The sequence below is a fragment of the Ictidomys tridecemlineatus genome, chromosome 4, assembly GCF_052094955.1.
Source record: "Ictidomys tridecemlineatus isolate mIctTri1 chromosome 4, mIctTri1.hap1, whole genome shotgun sequence".
In the NCBI taxonomy this organism is placed as follows: Eukaryota; Metazoa; Chordata; class Mammalia; order Rodentia; family Sciuridae; genus Ictidomys; species Ictidomys tridecemlineatus.
In genome coordinates this window covers 94,819,044-94,834,933 of record NC_135480.1, presented here as the reverse complement: position 1 = coordinate 94,834,933, position 15,890 = coordinate 94,819,044, and the positions used below count along the sequence as shown (strand labels likewise).

Sequence of the window (15,890 nt, the reverse complement as noted above, 5' to 3'; positions counted from 1 at the left end):
TAGGACAAATTATTAACTAAGAACTCCAGCTGACAATATGGCTTTATCCAAGGTCTTCTTGACGTAGATATTTAAACTGTTAATTTAAACATCAGGACTTGAGAAAATGTAGAAAGAGAAAATAATTGTAAGTAATTATAAATGAAGGACAAACACTTCAGGTGGATATGAATGAATCCTGCCAAACAGAAGCAGTTAAAATTTGCTCTGTTATCTATACAATATGTATAATTGGAGGCCACAAAGTCTGTATGTATTTCCTACTTGGGATATTCCTCCTCAACCTTTTCCTCCAAAAACAGAACCAGAAATCTTATTTTTCTTCGTGTAACTTAAACAACATTCATACTGATTTCACTGTTTTTACTGACTGTGGAATTTTGATGAATGAGCAGAGCAGGAGACCTATTAACTGTGTCCATAAATCACAAATCAACAGAACAGATTGATCATCAGAACCCGCTTCCAGCTCTCTTCTTAATCTTCGCATACCACACAGTGTTCCTCCATTCTCCCATGCAATTTTAATTTTAAACCAATTTCCATTTCCTACTCAGCAAGTTTTTACAAATTTTCCCTCCTGCCAGCTGTTGTATATTCAATGATTTTAAATGAATCTTTATGATAGCTTCAGAAAAACTTGATTAGAAAGCTAAATAGTCTGCAAATTGTTCACTGAATTTTGAAACAAAACTGAAAAATTGCAGCTATTAGACTTACTGCTTCTGTTTTTATAGATAACAGAGTTTATTGAATTTTGTGATGTTATTTTAAAAAAATTCAATGAATAGCTTTTATGGAACTCCATTGAAATAGTGTAATTAAAAGAAAATGTGGCAATCAGAAATCTAATTATATACTTTTTGGTACTGGATGTTAGTGAATGACTCATATTTATTTATTTTGGCAGACGATCTATTAATGTAGTAAATAATAACAGAACAATTTGAGAAAGAAAAAAGAAAAGCCATGATTTTTAAATAGATGCACACACAATAGTAGTTGTGAAGCCACAGAATTATGGCTAAAATGTATAGAAGTGTTTTTAATTTCCAGTCTTTGGTGAAAACTTCTTGATTCAAGCTTTTTTGTTTTTAAAATGGTGTTTTTCTTTTATGCCCACTGTAAAGATGTGAAAATGGTATCAAAAACAGATGTCATTGAGGGAGACTGGTAAAGATGGATCGGCATGGTTTGTGTAAACTTGTCAGAGTGTTGTCACAGAGAAGAGCAATGATTTGGGCATTGGATAATTCCCTCCTGGAGCCTACTTGTCCCCAGAGACAGGATAGTTTTCATAATATGTGTGCACTGGTTTTCCAGGACTGCTCTATCCATCAGAGTCTACCTTCTAGTTCTGGGGACCATAGTCTAAAATCTGGGGACCATAGTCTAAAATCTGGATGTCCAGGGGAATCTGTTCTTTGCCTCTCCAGGATTTTGGTGGCTGCTGGGATTCCTTGACTTGTAGCCTCATGAAATCTCTGCTGAAGTAGTCACTTTACCTTCTTTCATGTCTTCTCTGCATGTGTTTCTCTCTCTCAAAACTCTCCCTCACGGGGGAAAGGCCTCCCTCCGCACAGGTCTTAACTTAATCACAAATTTTCCCCTATGAGGCAATATTCACAGGTCCCAGAGATTTGACATGGGCTTTTTATTTTTTCCCCATTTTTCTTTTCTTTTCTTTTCTTTTCTTTTCTTTTCTTTTCTTTTCTTTCTTTTTTGCCTGACACAATACAGTAAAGCTGCTTCATAGGGCCTTGGGTCACTAGTCCTTCTGTCAGCCAAAAGTTTTGAGCTGGCCTCATGGATGGCTTCCCTATGTGAACTGAGATATTAGACTCATTGTCTCCTAGTGCAATGGTATGAAAAAGAGGAGGTAGTCTCAGTGTTACCCATGTGATCAGAAACCCATCAGTGTCTACCCACAACATGGTGCTCTGTGATTCCTGCACACTTCACAGCAAAATAATGAACCATTCATCATCTAGTACCAACAATATATAATCAGATTTCTTATTGCCAACTTTTTAAATGACACTATTTTAATGGAGTTTCATAAAAGCTAATCATTGAATTTAAAAAAAATTGCATCTCAGGATCAACATGGGTCTGAAGAGTAGATGATAACTGAATGTGGTCTCCTCCTTGAGATTTTCAGATATTCTAGAATAGTGGGTAGAGGACAAGACACGAGCAGGTAGACAACACAGTCACCTCTGTGAGATGCCGTAAGTGCAAATCACCCCACGTTTGGTTGTTCTGTATTTAGTGACCCAAATTTAAAAGATTAGTGGTGGTAAGATACTAGCACTGAGAATATTGGGTAACACAATAGAAAACACAGGAAAGGGTGAACTTGTAACACCTATGTGCTGAGCACTGGAGAGTTAGTTGCTACTGTGGTCAGAGCTTGTTTATACTTTCTAGTCTCACTTCTTTCTGCATCATATTTTTTCATCCATTTTATTATTATTTTTGAAGGTAGCAGATTCTTCTGTGCTAGTCCACATGATCTTTTCTTTTAAATATGAAATTAGGAGTCCAGAAAATGTGCTGCTTGCTAACAGGGCATCTTGGAAACAGTCACTGCTCTTCTCTTGATGGCAGCTTACTCATCCATAAATGGGACTGTAAACATCAACCTCACAGGCTAGTGTGTCTGTGAAGTGAAATGATGCATGAGGAGGGGCACCTTCTCTGTCCTTACATAAGTATTATTGCAGATTTTGTGTCACATAGCTTTATAGCCTGGTCTTTGGTCTTTGGCATTCAGTCTAGTGCTTGGTTATATGATTTTGTATTTTTTAAATACAAATATTTTTATGTTTCCTTTCCACCAGGTTATTTGTGGTTTAATGGCAGAGACTATGTAGGTACTCCATGTTCCTTGAACCTACTCTCTCAATAACTCAGTGTCACTAGATCAGTACCAATAGCTCATCCAGTTCTTATCTGAGAGGAGCCTTGGATGTGGTGTGAGGCTTGGACATTTGCTCTTTGATCTGTGGTAAAGTTTGTAAATGGTGATGTTAAAGCCTATGATTTGGGCATTGGCTAAATGACAAAAAGACTACTCCCTGGCCCCCACCTAATGACTCTGTTAGTAGACTGGGATAAGCCCAGGAATCTATTTTAAAATACAATAACATGACTTATTATTATGCTTATATCATTTTATCTTTTCAAAAGTAAAGACTTAAAAACTAAAGAGAAAACACAAAATCCGTGACACGACTATCACTGAACGTGGACAAAAATCACATTAGGTAAAATTTTAGAGGGGAAAAGTTTTATCCACCATTTGGCTATGCAGTGTATCTTTGTGACTCGTATATCACATGTCTTTCTATAGAACTCTGGAGTGGTGCTTTGTCATTTGCATCATGGTATTGATACAGCAGCAAGGTGTGGGTCACCTCTTCCCTCACACTAGGCAGACAGAATGTCTGCTTCTTAATGGTGGGTCTTATCCTAAGGCATGATTCCTACCCTTATAACTGACAATTTGCCTGGGATTTGTATCAGGTTTCACAATCCAGTTACTCCCTTGTCTGTTGTGCCTGTATCCATGGCCAAGCCCTCACGTTACTTCCACTTGAAGTTGGGTAGACTGAGTTCCCTCCTGCCCCTCCCCACCAGGAAACTAAGCTGGAAGGATATTTTTAGCATACACTCTAGATGCTTTTGAGCAGGCATAGGAGAAACACCAAACAAGGATCAGACAAGAACCGATTGTTCAGATTTCTCTGTATCAGCTAAGTTCCATTTGTGGAGCTAGGAGAGGTGGTTTAAAAGAGGACAGCAGAAAATGAGCAATACAGGATGTTCTTGGATGAGGAAATTGGAGCTGGAGTTGATTCACTTGAAGTGTGTTCCAGGAGTTTGCTTTTGGAGCTGTGTTGAACACTGTGCCCACTCTTAGCAGACATGCAGTGCCAGTGTGCATCAGACCCTGCACTAGATCCTGTACATGGCTGCCTCATTTATTCCTGGTTATCTGGAGATGCCCAACAGATGCCCAATGTTCTTATTATTGTATGGAACTTAGAAGAATAGGTAGCTATTTACAAACCTTGATAGCCAAATACTATTGCCATTCTTGAATCAGTCTTAGAGATTTGGATGAAGCCACCGAAATATTTTAGACACAGAGCTCAGACATTTATGAAGATATAGATGACAGAGGTTTAGAGTGAAGTGATAAATGCAATATAAGTACCTTCTACTAATATTTTAAAATCTGATTTTTTTTTATGGTACTGAGATAAATTTTTCTAAGTTATCTCTGTTGGATTTAGAATGCCATATGAATGCAGGTCAGTGTTATTTCCACAAACTGAGTCTTTGTTAATTCATGACTAGGGGAAATGGAAAAGTGAGGACACATCATCTTTTCATTGCCACCAGCTAAAGTGACCAGCCAGTAAGATCACAAAACTCTTGGAACACTGCTGGTAGCTAACAAATGTGCTGTGATGTTAATAATAGTTTAGAGATTGTTACATTATAAAGAACCCTAGAGTTTAATTCATTTCATGTTGGGTCCAGAGAAGTCAAGGGACTTTCCCAGGGTCATACAGCTTATCCCTAGAAGGACCATTATTCCCTCTATGTTCATATTCCTTGTACTCCACTGTGATTTACAAAACATACAGCTCTGAGGGAATGTGCATTCTATTTCTAAGGGCATATAATCAATACAGATAAATAGAGATATAAAAATTCTTTCCCCAAACCAGCGTACAATAGGATGAACAGGGCAACACGGGGAGGGAATGTTAAAGTGGAGATGTTGGCACATCTGGGTGAGTCAGGAGACTGTCAAAGGGGTGTGCTCTGCTGGCCAAGGTCATTCATCTCAGGAGAAATAAAAAAGAAAAAACACAACAATAACATCATTGTATAGTGTGTTCCAGGTAAATAAGAGCTTTGCTCTTGAGAATATCAGACCCAGGAGGAGGAGATTGGTGTGTGGAGGAAGGGAGAGGGGAGATGGCCACCGTCAATCATGGGCCGGGACCTTAAGGCTTCAGTGTGTGTCAAGCTGGGACTCACGTTAAGTCTGGAGTCACTCTGTCTGGATCGTTTTTCTGCCAGGAGATCTTTGACCGTGTGCTTCACTCTCACGCCTTGGTATACTCGTTTGCTGTAATCTCCTGGGACTTAAGCAAAGGGGATAGTCACAGTCAGATCTAGACGGGGTAGTAAGGTCAACCTCCCAGGGGTGTACTCAGGGTTAATAATCTTGATGCCGTTTTCCCATTCAAATGGTAGAGATCTGGAATATGAAGTGGCTTCAGTAAAGTCCAAACTCTGGTCCTTGATGGAAACTCACCCAGGCTCTGGGTAAGTAAAACAAGAAACGCTCTGTATCTTCTGCACAAGAGCTCTTTAAAATGTCCTCTTTTTTCTACTTTGATTTGTCAAGATTTACTCCAGCAAGATTGATAACTTATGTTTTAATCACCAGATAAGTGATTGGATAAAAATTGAAATGATGATTCTTATTACATGTAGAAGAAGTTAGATTTGCATGACTCAGGTCACAGACTGTTTGGCTGTCCCACATCTTGGTACCTGATGAAGGAGTAGGTCAACTGGATGATCATTCCTAAGAGGAAAGTCATTTGTTTACTACACTAAAAGAGTGTGCTTTGTTTTTAAAAATATGGTGACATGAGGAATTACTGCTTTAAAACTAGCCAAGGATAAGGGAAGAGTTATTTGTTCACTTAACAAATAATTTTTGAGCACTTGCTACATGCACTTACTGAAGATATCATAGTGATTTGCAATTCACATTGACTATTTCACTTTTAGCAAGAGGAAATTGCATGAAGAAATAGAGAAAACCTATTTCATGGTTCTAAAATTTGTCAACGTCACTTCTAGGGATTGTGAGCTCCTTATCACTGGGGATAATCAAGCAATGGCGGGAGAACTGCTTGAACTATTTTAGAAAGCATTTAAACACCAAGTTAGTGATTGAACTAGACACATTTCAAGATACATTTTGCCTATTAAATTGGTATTCTGTAGTAGGTTGGATGGCTTCAATCCCTTTTAATTGAAATGTGGCAGGCTTTCCAGCCAAGTCAGCTGGGACAGAATTTAGCATCAACATATATGGCAGGAGTTATTAGTATATAAATGTATGAAGCACATAACCAAAAATATTCTCTAATCTGAATTTACAGATAGTTACTTGACATACAAATAAATTTGTATCACAAAAAGAATGAGAGGAGGAAAGAAAGGAAAAAAACAAACAAAACAAACAACAACAAAATAACTGAAGTTATAATCAGAGGCAGGGTGGTGCAGTGGGTGGGGGAAGTTGATGGCCTGAGTCAGGGTTTACACAGCTACATGTTAGTCACTGACTTGGGGAAAAAAAATCACAATTTTTTCAGTTTCATTTCCCCCCTGTTAAAATGAATATGATCTCTTTTTTGCTATATTCAGAGGTTTGTAAGTAAAAAATAATATATGCATATGAAAATGCTTTGGAAACTACCAAGTTTCTGTGCCTGTAAACCCAGGCAGTCCTGGTTCAGCAAGAAGGAGAATATCCAAATGATTGATGGTAAGTGTGGACTTGGGGCTGTGGAGGAATGGGGAGGAGGGCAGGAGTTGTAAAAAATCTAGGTTCCAAAACATAATTCAAAGAAAACCACATACAACCTGATTTAAACAAAACAAAATTATTTGAAGGGTCCTTTGGGCTAATTTTGGTCTGTCTTGTGTGTGTATGTGTGTGTGTGTGTGTGTGTGTGTGTGTGTGTGTGTGTGGTGCTGGGGTTGAACCCCGGGCCTTATACATGAAAGCAAGCACTCTATCACTGGATATATCCCCAGCCCCTGTCCGTCTTTTAATTAAAGAGGCTTGAAGTACTCCTTTCAAATAAGTCTCAAACATAAAACACAAAGACCAGAGGTTTGTTCCAAAGGAATCTAAAAGTTGCTTCTAGAATTGAGAGTATCTTATTTTTTTTTTTGAACAGCCTAAGGCTACCTTTATTTATCAGTTATTTATTGACTATTTTCTATGTGTTGACAGAATACAAAAGAACATGGTATCTATTGGAAGAGATAATTGTGTTGCTACAATAGAAATAAGGCTAAGATATTCTGAGAAACAGACTGTGCCACTTCCTGGGGAGCAGGGAGAGGACTGGGACAGCCTCTGATCTGAGGCTTAACAGAGAAAGGGGGGAGGGAGGTGAAACCCTAGGAATGGGGCCTGACCTTCTAGGTGACTCTAGAAGGCAAGAACATTCCAGATGTACAGGCAGCCTGGGTAAAGGTCTGGGCTGCAGAACAGAAAGAGGTGTGAGGGAGGAAGTGAGGCTGGGGAAACAAGTAAGGTTTAACTAACCGTGGTGTTTCTGGTATACAGGAGCTTGGACTTCTTCCTGTCGGCAATGAGCCACTGGAGGCTCTTAAGCAAGGGAGTGGTGTAGTTGGATTTGCATTTTGGATAGACTCTTCTGGCAGCTGTGTGGAAGGTGGATTTGAGAATCATAAAGACTCATAGAGATGAGTCAGGAGGATTCTGGAATAATTCAGGCAAGAGGTGCTGGGGTCTGAGATAAACAAACAAGGATCAGATAGGTGTAAGATTATGTAGGTATGGGAAAGAAAGGAGAGGGAAGACTCCAGTGATTCTCAAGCTTCCACTATGGTTCTAGGACATAAGTTTCAGAGTCATCATGACATTGATGACAGTTGAAACCAGGGAGGAGGATGGAATCCCCGAGGGAGCCTGTGACAGTCACATGATGACATACAGAGAAAACAATAAGGTGTCTGGCACTCTGGGATAACAGGCTGGGGTACTCGCAAGGGCTGAGAGGATCAGCATAGTCTAGGGAAGGCCCTGAGCACTGTTTTCTGACAGGTTGGTTGGGAAGCTCGGTACTGAATGATTCAAGATGGAAATCTGGGGGGCACTTCCATTTGAAGGGCTGTCAGAGGAGGAGAAGAAAGCCTTATGAAGAGGACACGTGAAGACTGTTGGAAAAGATCCAGCAAAAGCCAGGGGGAATAAGGCATGTGGAACTTAGGCAGAGATTTCCAGGGGATGGGAGGAAGGAGGAAAAGTATTGGATACCAGTACAAGTGGTCTAGGAAGATAAAGATGGAAAAGCATCCAGTGCTTTCAATCCAGTGGCTGGTGTTGACCTCAGCAAGAGTGGATTTTGGAAGTGTGCGTGGCTAGAACCCAGACAATAATTCAGGGGAGGAAGTGGAAGCAGGAGAGAGAGAGAGAGACGACTACTTCTTGAAGTTTGAATGAGGAGGGGAAGCAAGAGATTGGGTGATGGTTGGAAGGAATTACATTGTCACAGAGAGGTTTGCTCATGCTTTATAACTCTGTGTATTTATCAGTAGGTGGGAACTGAGGATATTTGAATGGAATGGAGGGAAAGACTTAAGATTTTGGAAAGGGGGAAAATGAGAGAAGGAGACTTCAAAGAGGAAGACCATATTGTGAAATCAAGGACACAAATTGGTCCTCAGCCTCTGACACTAAAATAAGAAAGGGTGGGTGGTGAGTGGGGAAGAATGGTATTGCCAGGGACTACGACAGCCCCTATATACATGCAGCAGCCTGGAGGAGGAGAGTAACTCAGACACTCAAGGTTGGAAGAAGGCAAGGGTCAGAACCAGAAAGATGAGTCAAATCAAGAATAAGCACAGGTGATTCTCAAAGTTTGATTCCTAGACCTTCAATATCAACATTGGCTAGAAACCTGATAGGGATGTAGATTCTCAGGTCCTACCCCAAAGCACCCTAGAAACCTTAGGAATGGGGCCTGACTTCTAGATGAGTCTGATGTTCTCTGAAGTTTGAGAACTTCGAATATCTTTATGAATGAGGTTCCTGTGTGTGGCGGGGTGTGTTGGGCTGGAGGCAACTCTAAATTCAGGCAGTTTTGATTGAGCAAGAAGGGGAACATCCGAGTGATTGATGGTAGGTGTGGACTTGGGCCTGTGGAGGAGGAGGAGGAGGGGGCGGGAGTTGAAGAAGAGGTCCAGGCTGGGTCATTTGTGTGTTCCCAGACAGTCTTGGCTTCCCTTTATTCTGAAAGGCTTTTTAAGTGATGACTCAATCTGAATTAGTGATTCATACTTTCTGTGTATGCCAAAGAGCTTAGGGGAAATATGCCTCTTCTAAATAAGTTTAACAAATAACTACATAGTAATTAATAGAGGAATGAAATTTACAAGATGGCAAATAACCAGATCAGAACCTCTTGTAGACATAGATGAACTTCAAATGGATAGCCCAGCTCTGACCTGGACTTGAGACTTGGATATCCACCTACATTTGCATGTGCAGTAGACATCTCAAATTCCACATGTCCAAATCTGAACTTTCATTCTTCCCTTTCATTTTGGTTTTACCTGAAGTCCTCTCCACCTCGGTTGATGGCAACTCTGTCCTTTTAGTTTCTCAATTTCAAGGCTGGCGTCCTTTACAACTTCACAACCATTTTTGGGGAATACACAATAGGGCCACCTACACAATAGATCCAGAGTCTGCTGACTTATCTGCACCTCCATCTCTAATATCCAGGTTCTCTCTATTGTCATTTAATGGAGATTATTGCAGGAGCCTTCTAATGGTCCTCCTGTTCTACCCTTCACCCCTGGCTCAGTCTGCTTTCAACAGAGCAGCCATAGTGATCCTTTCAAAAAAGAAAGTCCAGTTTGGTCACTGCTCTTTTCAAAATCCTACAGGGGTTCTTCATTTCACTCAGAGTAAAAGCCACAGTCCTTAAAAATGGTCCTATGTGACCCTATGCTTATACCTCTGTTTTCGTTTTCGTTTTCGTTTCCCAAGATTCTACTCTTTGCCCATTGTACTATAGCCAGTTTTCTGAAATGTACCAAGTGCTTTTGCCTTGAGACTTTGCACTGGCCACATCTACCAGCTAGAATATTCTTCCTCTTTTTATCCACATGGCTAACTGTTCTTTCCTCCTTCAAGTCTTGGCTCAAATGTCAGCTTCTCAATGAGAACATATTTAAAGTTGCACCTTCATCATAAAATTTGCCTGATCCCCCTTATCCTGCACTACTTATTCCCATGTAGCACTTGCCACTTTATAAAGTTCTGTAAAATTTTTGTATTTAGAGATTTATTGTTTGCTCCTTGCAAGACTCTAAGTTCCACACAGCTTTCCAGTAAACATCTGTTGAAAGCATTTTGTTGTTGCTATTGATAATGAGGTGCTGAAGGTCTTAAAAACATGATTATATAAATATATGTAGTCATACATCGCTTAGAGACTGGAATGTGTTCTGAGAAATGCGTCGTTAGGTGATTTCATCATTCTGCAAACACCAGAGAGTGTACTTATGCAATTTAAAATGGCTATGATGTCACTAGGTGACATAATATCATGGGACCGCTGTCCTTCATGCAGTTGAGGCATGATTATGCTTTATGTCGTAGGTGATGGAAACAATTAGATTTTTTTCAACATAAGAATATTGTGTATCATATTTTTTGGAAGAGTTGAAAATTTTTTTGAAAGATGGATCTGAGTGTTGATCCTAGAATGGCTAAAGATGAGGAAGTGGAGAGGGTAAGAAATTACAAACAGAGGCTAGCCTCAAACCTGGATGTGATAAGGAAAGGGCAAATTTAAGAGAAAAACAACAACAACGACAATAACAAACATACACAATAAAACATACACAATAAAACAACACCATGATTAAGAGGAGAAATCTAAGAAGGCAGAGTAGAGTGTTGATTCTGATAGGGAAAGAAGAATTCAATTTTGACTATGTTGACTTTGAGGTTGTGGTGACATGATCAAATTAAATTTAAAATATCCCGTAGCTAAAACTAGAACCTGGGCTAGAACTCTACATCCAAGAAACATCTTAAAAACTATGAGAATTAAAGCAATGAAAATAAAGTTTTCCAAGGAGGACTTTGCAATAGAAGAGTACAGTTCAAGTACAGAGCATTGGGAAATGGCTACAGTTCTGAGCCCAGGGGAAGGAAGGGACAGAGAAGGGCCACTGTAGGAGGGGTGCAGGGCGGGGGCAGGGGCAAGGCCCAAAAAGTCACTGTATACCAGAGCAGAAACATCAAGGGAATGAAGGAAGAAGGATCAGAGAGCAAGTGGGTTACCACCAGTTCTGTTATGCATCTGACACCCAGGTTCTCAACAAGTGCTTGTAGTATATACAAAATGCCTTAGAAAAATTGAGGAAAGTGAAGGCAAGAAAGGCTATGGGCTTAGAACTTGGGAAAGAATACTTTCATAAGACAAAGGTGGAGATGTCCTTTCTTTGGGGTTTCATGGGAACACGGCTAAAACGTTGCTCCCATGCTGTGGTCCAGGAAGGCCAACACCTATACTTTACAACAGCTCAGAAGGGAAATTGACTTTGACAAAGCATGGAGCCGGAACAAATTATTTAAAATCCCATCTGGAGTATTTTTCATGATTTTTGAGTTTTGGGAAATTTCTGCATCTCCTTTTCTATTTTTTTTTTAAAGACAGACATGATATATAGAGTTCAAAAAATATTACCAGTATTCCTAGTCTCAAACATTTTTTTTTCTGTGCATGTGTCTATTTAAAGAATCCACACCTGCATAAACCAGGAGAGCTTAAGAGTTTTTATTCAAATACTCTAGATACAAACTTGCATTCAGATTAGTTGTTGAGAAAACAAAGACAAGCGTTTCCGGAGAGAAAGCACAAGCAAATTTATCAATAGCAATCAATTTTTCCTTTAGAATTTGGAATAAAAATTTGGCACTGTATGATTGTAATTATGTTCATACAGCAGAATGTTTTTTATTTTTATTAGAAAAATATTTTATTTTTTGCAATGCTGGGGATCAAACCTAGGTCTTGAGCCTGCTAGGCAAGTGCTCTACCACTGAGCTATGCCCCCAGCCCAGCAAATTGTTTTAGCCTTATGACATCCTTATTCTTCCCCCTTTTTTTGATGGAGAGTTTAGTCCATAATAGATTTAATGCAGCTATCACTTTAATATTATTTTGAAAATTAAACATTTTCTGCATCAAATCACACTGGTATATTCTGAAATTGATTTAATAATTAAAATGCAGGTGATTCCTATACCATTCTTAGTGATTAAATGGTAAGTCCACTTTCCATATTTGAAATTCATTCTAATTCTACATTTCTGATGACATTTTTGTGGAGGGCATTTTTTTTACTTTGAAATTAATTAGAGAGTCTAAGCTTGTGACAGAAGGTAAGGGAATAAAGAGGGCACATGAAACAAACACAAAGAAAAAAGAAAGTGACTTTAGAAAAGAAGCATTTCTATTTTGGGTTCTGCAACTGGACAATGAAGATAGTAGATGCTGTCTCTGAACTATCATCCCTCGTGACTTTGGGAGGGAGGCACATTGTCAATCAAGACAGAACAGAGTAAAAATCCGGAATGATGGGTTATTGTTGGACATTCTGCATCTTTGTTCCATTCTCTGCCTGTCAGGAAAGGGCAAACAATGAGGTTCCACAAAATACAGTGGCAATATGGTATGTTGGGTCACTGTGTGGCTCAGCTGCCCCTCTTGTCCTTTGGGGACCTCTCTTCCCACCCCAACAGGCTTGCCTTTCTGAGGATCGAGCCTCTCACTGAGGGGAAGGCAGATGTCTGCCCTGGAGTAAATAGTAGTAGTGCCGGGCATGCTAGAAGCTATTGTTTGTATTCTGCTTCTGATCTAGGAAGAGAATATATTAGTTTTACTGTGGGGAAACCTCCAAGAGGATACAAGGAGAGGCAACATAGAGTCTCCAAATTTGTCCAATAATTAAATGTTCAAATTATTAAATTTGTCCAATAATTAAATGTTCAAATTATTATTTTCATACTGCTTATGAAATCAGAAAGACTGAAAATTTTAAGGATGGAAGGCCAAATTAGTCAATATATTAGGATTTAGGTGAAGTTTGGTTTGCCCACACTATTGCTATCCACAGTCTCTCCGGACCTCCCCTTCATTCCCACCTTGTAAGGCTCATAGTTAGATCCCAAAACAGCACTACTGCCAGTGACCAATTCCATATTGCAGAAGATAGGTGATTTTCTAACTTTCTCTCCTTATCTTTTCAATAAGAAGGTCTTCGATTTTTAAAAATATTTTTTCAAGATAGCTTACAAAGCATTTTTGAAATATTTTATCTGTCATTATTTATTAACATTTTAAATGCTAAAGTTTATATCTCAAATTTATTCCTGAACAGGTGGGGTTTTATTCTCTATATTGACACTAATACTCAGGTTGAAGATCTGTAAGTAGTTTGAATCCAGGAAATGAGAGTCTCTTACTTATCATGTGTTAGTGTATTGCCTTTCATCCTAGCCTTGACAGCTGAAAGCAAGATGCCTGAATAAAGGTATTTCTGGACTTTGTAATTGAGGACTTAACAGAAGTTGTTTCATTGAACATAAAATTTCATAATTGTAGAGAATAATGCATTAATATTCAGATAATAATTTTATAAAAATAATGTTAATTAAATTGATCTTTCGGAGTACATATCTAAATTCAATACAGCAAAATTACATCTAACAATTAATAATTAAATGTGTCTAGAATTGTTAACATGTTACCAAGAGTTCTAAATAGTTGGTTTCTGGTCCGTATTTTTATATGTCTAGTCAAAATTAGTGATATTTCTTCTTTACCTTTGCTTTGTGTTATAATTTTGTGATGTCAAAAATAAAAATTAGAATTATTAAATTTTTTAAAAATTGTAACAATTGACATTGACTTACCACTCTCCATTCTGGATGGTTCTGGTGAATTTCCTTCTTAGAAGCAGCAGTACAGGGCCTCTGCAAATGGTGTCCACTCCTTGGTAAGGGATCCTGATCTCCTGGAGAGCTCAGCCTGATCCTAGTGGAAAAGCCTTCTGTATTCAGTGGAGATGCTTCTGAAATGACTTGCTTTGGATTTGATTAAATGCAAATCCTTTGGTGTATGTTTCTGTCCAATTTGCATCCCCAATGGAGATTGTATATGAAGGTACTTTTTTCCTCCCCAAGAAGATTTTTAATCAGTAACAATAGTTTCCATTAGGAACAAGCTCTCTTAAATGTTTATTATGAAAACAAGGCATCCATTATTTGTTTTATGAAAGCAGTGGCATTTTTTTACCCCTTTAATTTAGGGTTATATTTTTTAAAACAGGATGCTTGTATGAAAAAGTAGATGTTTCTCAGTAGGGACTATCCTCAAGACTTAGATTATGGGTACATGATTTTTAAAAGCTGGGTGGTTTTCACTTGTAGATAAAATCCTAGGAGGTTGTCTTCATTTAGAAACAGAAGTCTGGAGGAATGAGATGAACATAGTTACGCTAGGTACATGTATGACTGCACATACAGTATGACTTTACATCATGTATAACAGAGAAATGAAAAGTTGTGTTCCTATTGTGTACAATGAATCAAAATGCATTCTGCTGTCATGTATAACTAATGAGAACAAATAAATAAAAGAAACAGAAGTCAACAGAAGAATGATCAGTGGGGAATGAAAGGGAGAGAGGAGAGATGGGATAGGGAAAGACAGTGCAATGAATCTGACCTAATATTCCTGTGTACATATATGAATATACCACAGTGAATCTCACCATCATGTTCATCCAAAGATGCTAATTAAAAAAATACAACTATGAGTAAATAGCAGAAAGACCAATAAAATAGTGGGAAGGAAACAGGGGGAGGGAGGAAGGAAGGAGAAGTGGATGTACTGGGGACAGAATTAGAACAAATTATAAAAATTCTTTTATAATTATGTCAAAATGAATTCTATTGTCATGTATAATTAAAAACAACCAATGAAAACAGAAGTCAAAATTAATGTTACAAATACAATTGTATTGCTTTTTTATGATTTATGAAACAAATATAGGAGCTAGAGTTTCCTGTACTCTGCAGTAAAGCAGAATCATTTGTGTCGCTGGTCAAAAATATCTTTGTCCTGTCCCTCCTGGCAGAGTACCAAATCTTTTGAAGTAAGATTTGGATAATTACCTTTTAAAACAAACTTTCTCACTTTTAAAAAAAGACTCATTATGATGCATAGTTAGTGCCATGAATTCTTTTAGAGCAAAATTTAAAGAAAACAAATTTTGGGTGCTTTCTGACATTTCCCTCATTCATCTTTAACTACCTAGAGTTACTGCTTAACATCATTTTGGCTTCTCCTGATTCTAAACAGAGCTAGAACCAGGTGCCTTCCTGGTTCCTCTAGATTTGTATAACACTTATATTTCAGAGCCTACATGGGCATCATCTAGTGATCGTTAAGCTTGACTGTATCATTTGAGACAATGAATTTAGAGCATTCAGAGTATGTCCTAGATATCCCGGGGTCCTGCAGACTGATATCCAGGGGTTCTGCAAAGTCCAAACTATTTTCATGATAAAGTCAATAAATGATTTGCCCCATTTAATAATACAATTAATGAATGATTTGCCCTTTATCGTTCCATTTTTTCATGGATGCATGTGATATCTCATCAAATTGAAAGGAGAAGCAGATGTGAGAATCTAGCTGTTATATACGAAGCTGAACATTAAATATGTAAAACAAAACCCACTTTTTTCTAATTAATTTTATTTTTGGAGTTTGGACAATAGAGTTGTTTTTTCTTAAAAAAACAATGGTTATTTATGCTAACAGGTCAAGCTTTATTATTGCTATATTAAATGAACAAATACTATTAAAAATATTAATTTATAATATAATAAATATATGGAGGAACAAAGTTTTGGGGGTCTATAATTTATAGAAGAGTAAAGGGGTCCTAGAACCTGAAAGTTTAACTGCTTCTCAAAACTCTTCTTTATAGAATATACCCCT

The 15,890-nt window shown here is 38.2% G+C and overlaps 1 protein-coding gene across 1 annotated transcript in view; it reads right to left on the bottom strand.

Moving 5' to 3' along the window:
- The window catches only part of Pou2af2 (POU class 2 homeobox associating factor 2), a 38,148-nt gene extending 24,046 nt beyond the window's left edge, over positions 1 to 14,102 (bottom strand). The window contains exons 1-2 of the mRNA XM_040285176.2: positions 13,796 to 14,102; positions 5,059 to 5,165 (exon numbers count right to left, since the gene is read on the bottom strand). Of these exons, the coding sequence (XP_040141110.2) occupies positions 5,059 to 5,165; positions 13,796 to 13,805 (117 nt within the window). The 5' untranslated portion in view covers positions 13,806 to 14,102. The remainder of the gene's footprint in view (positions 1 to 5,058; positions 5,166 to 13,795) is intronic.
- Positions 14,103 to 15,890: the final 1,788 nt, after the last annotated feature.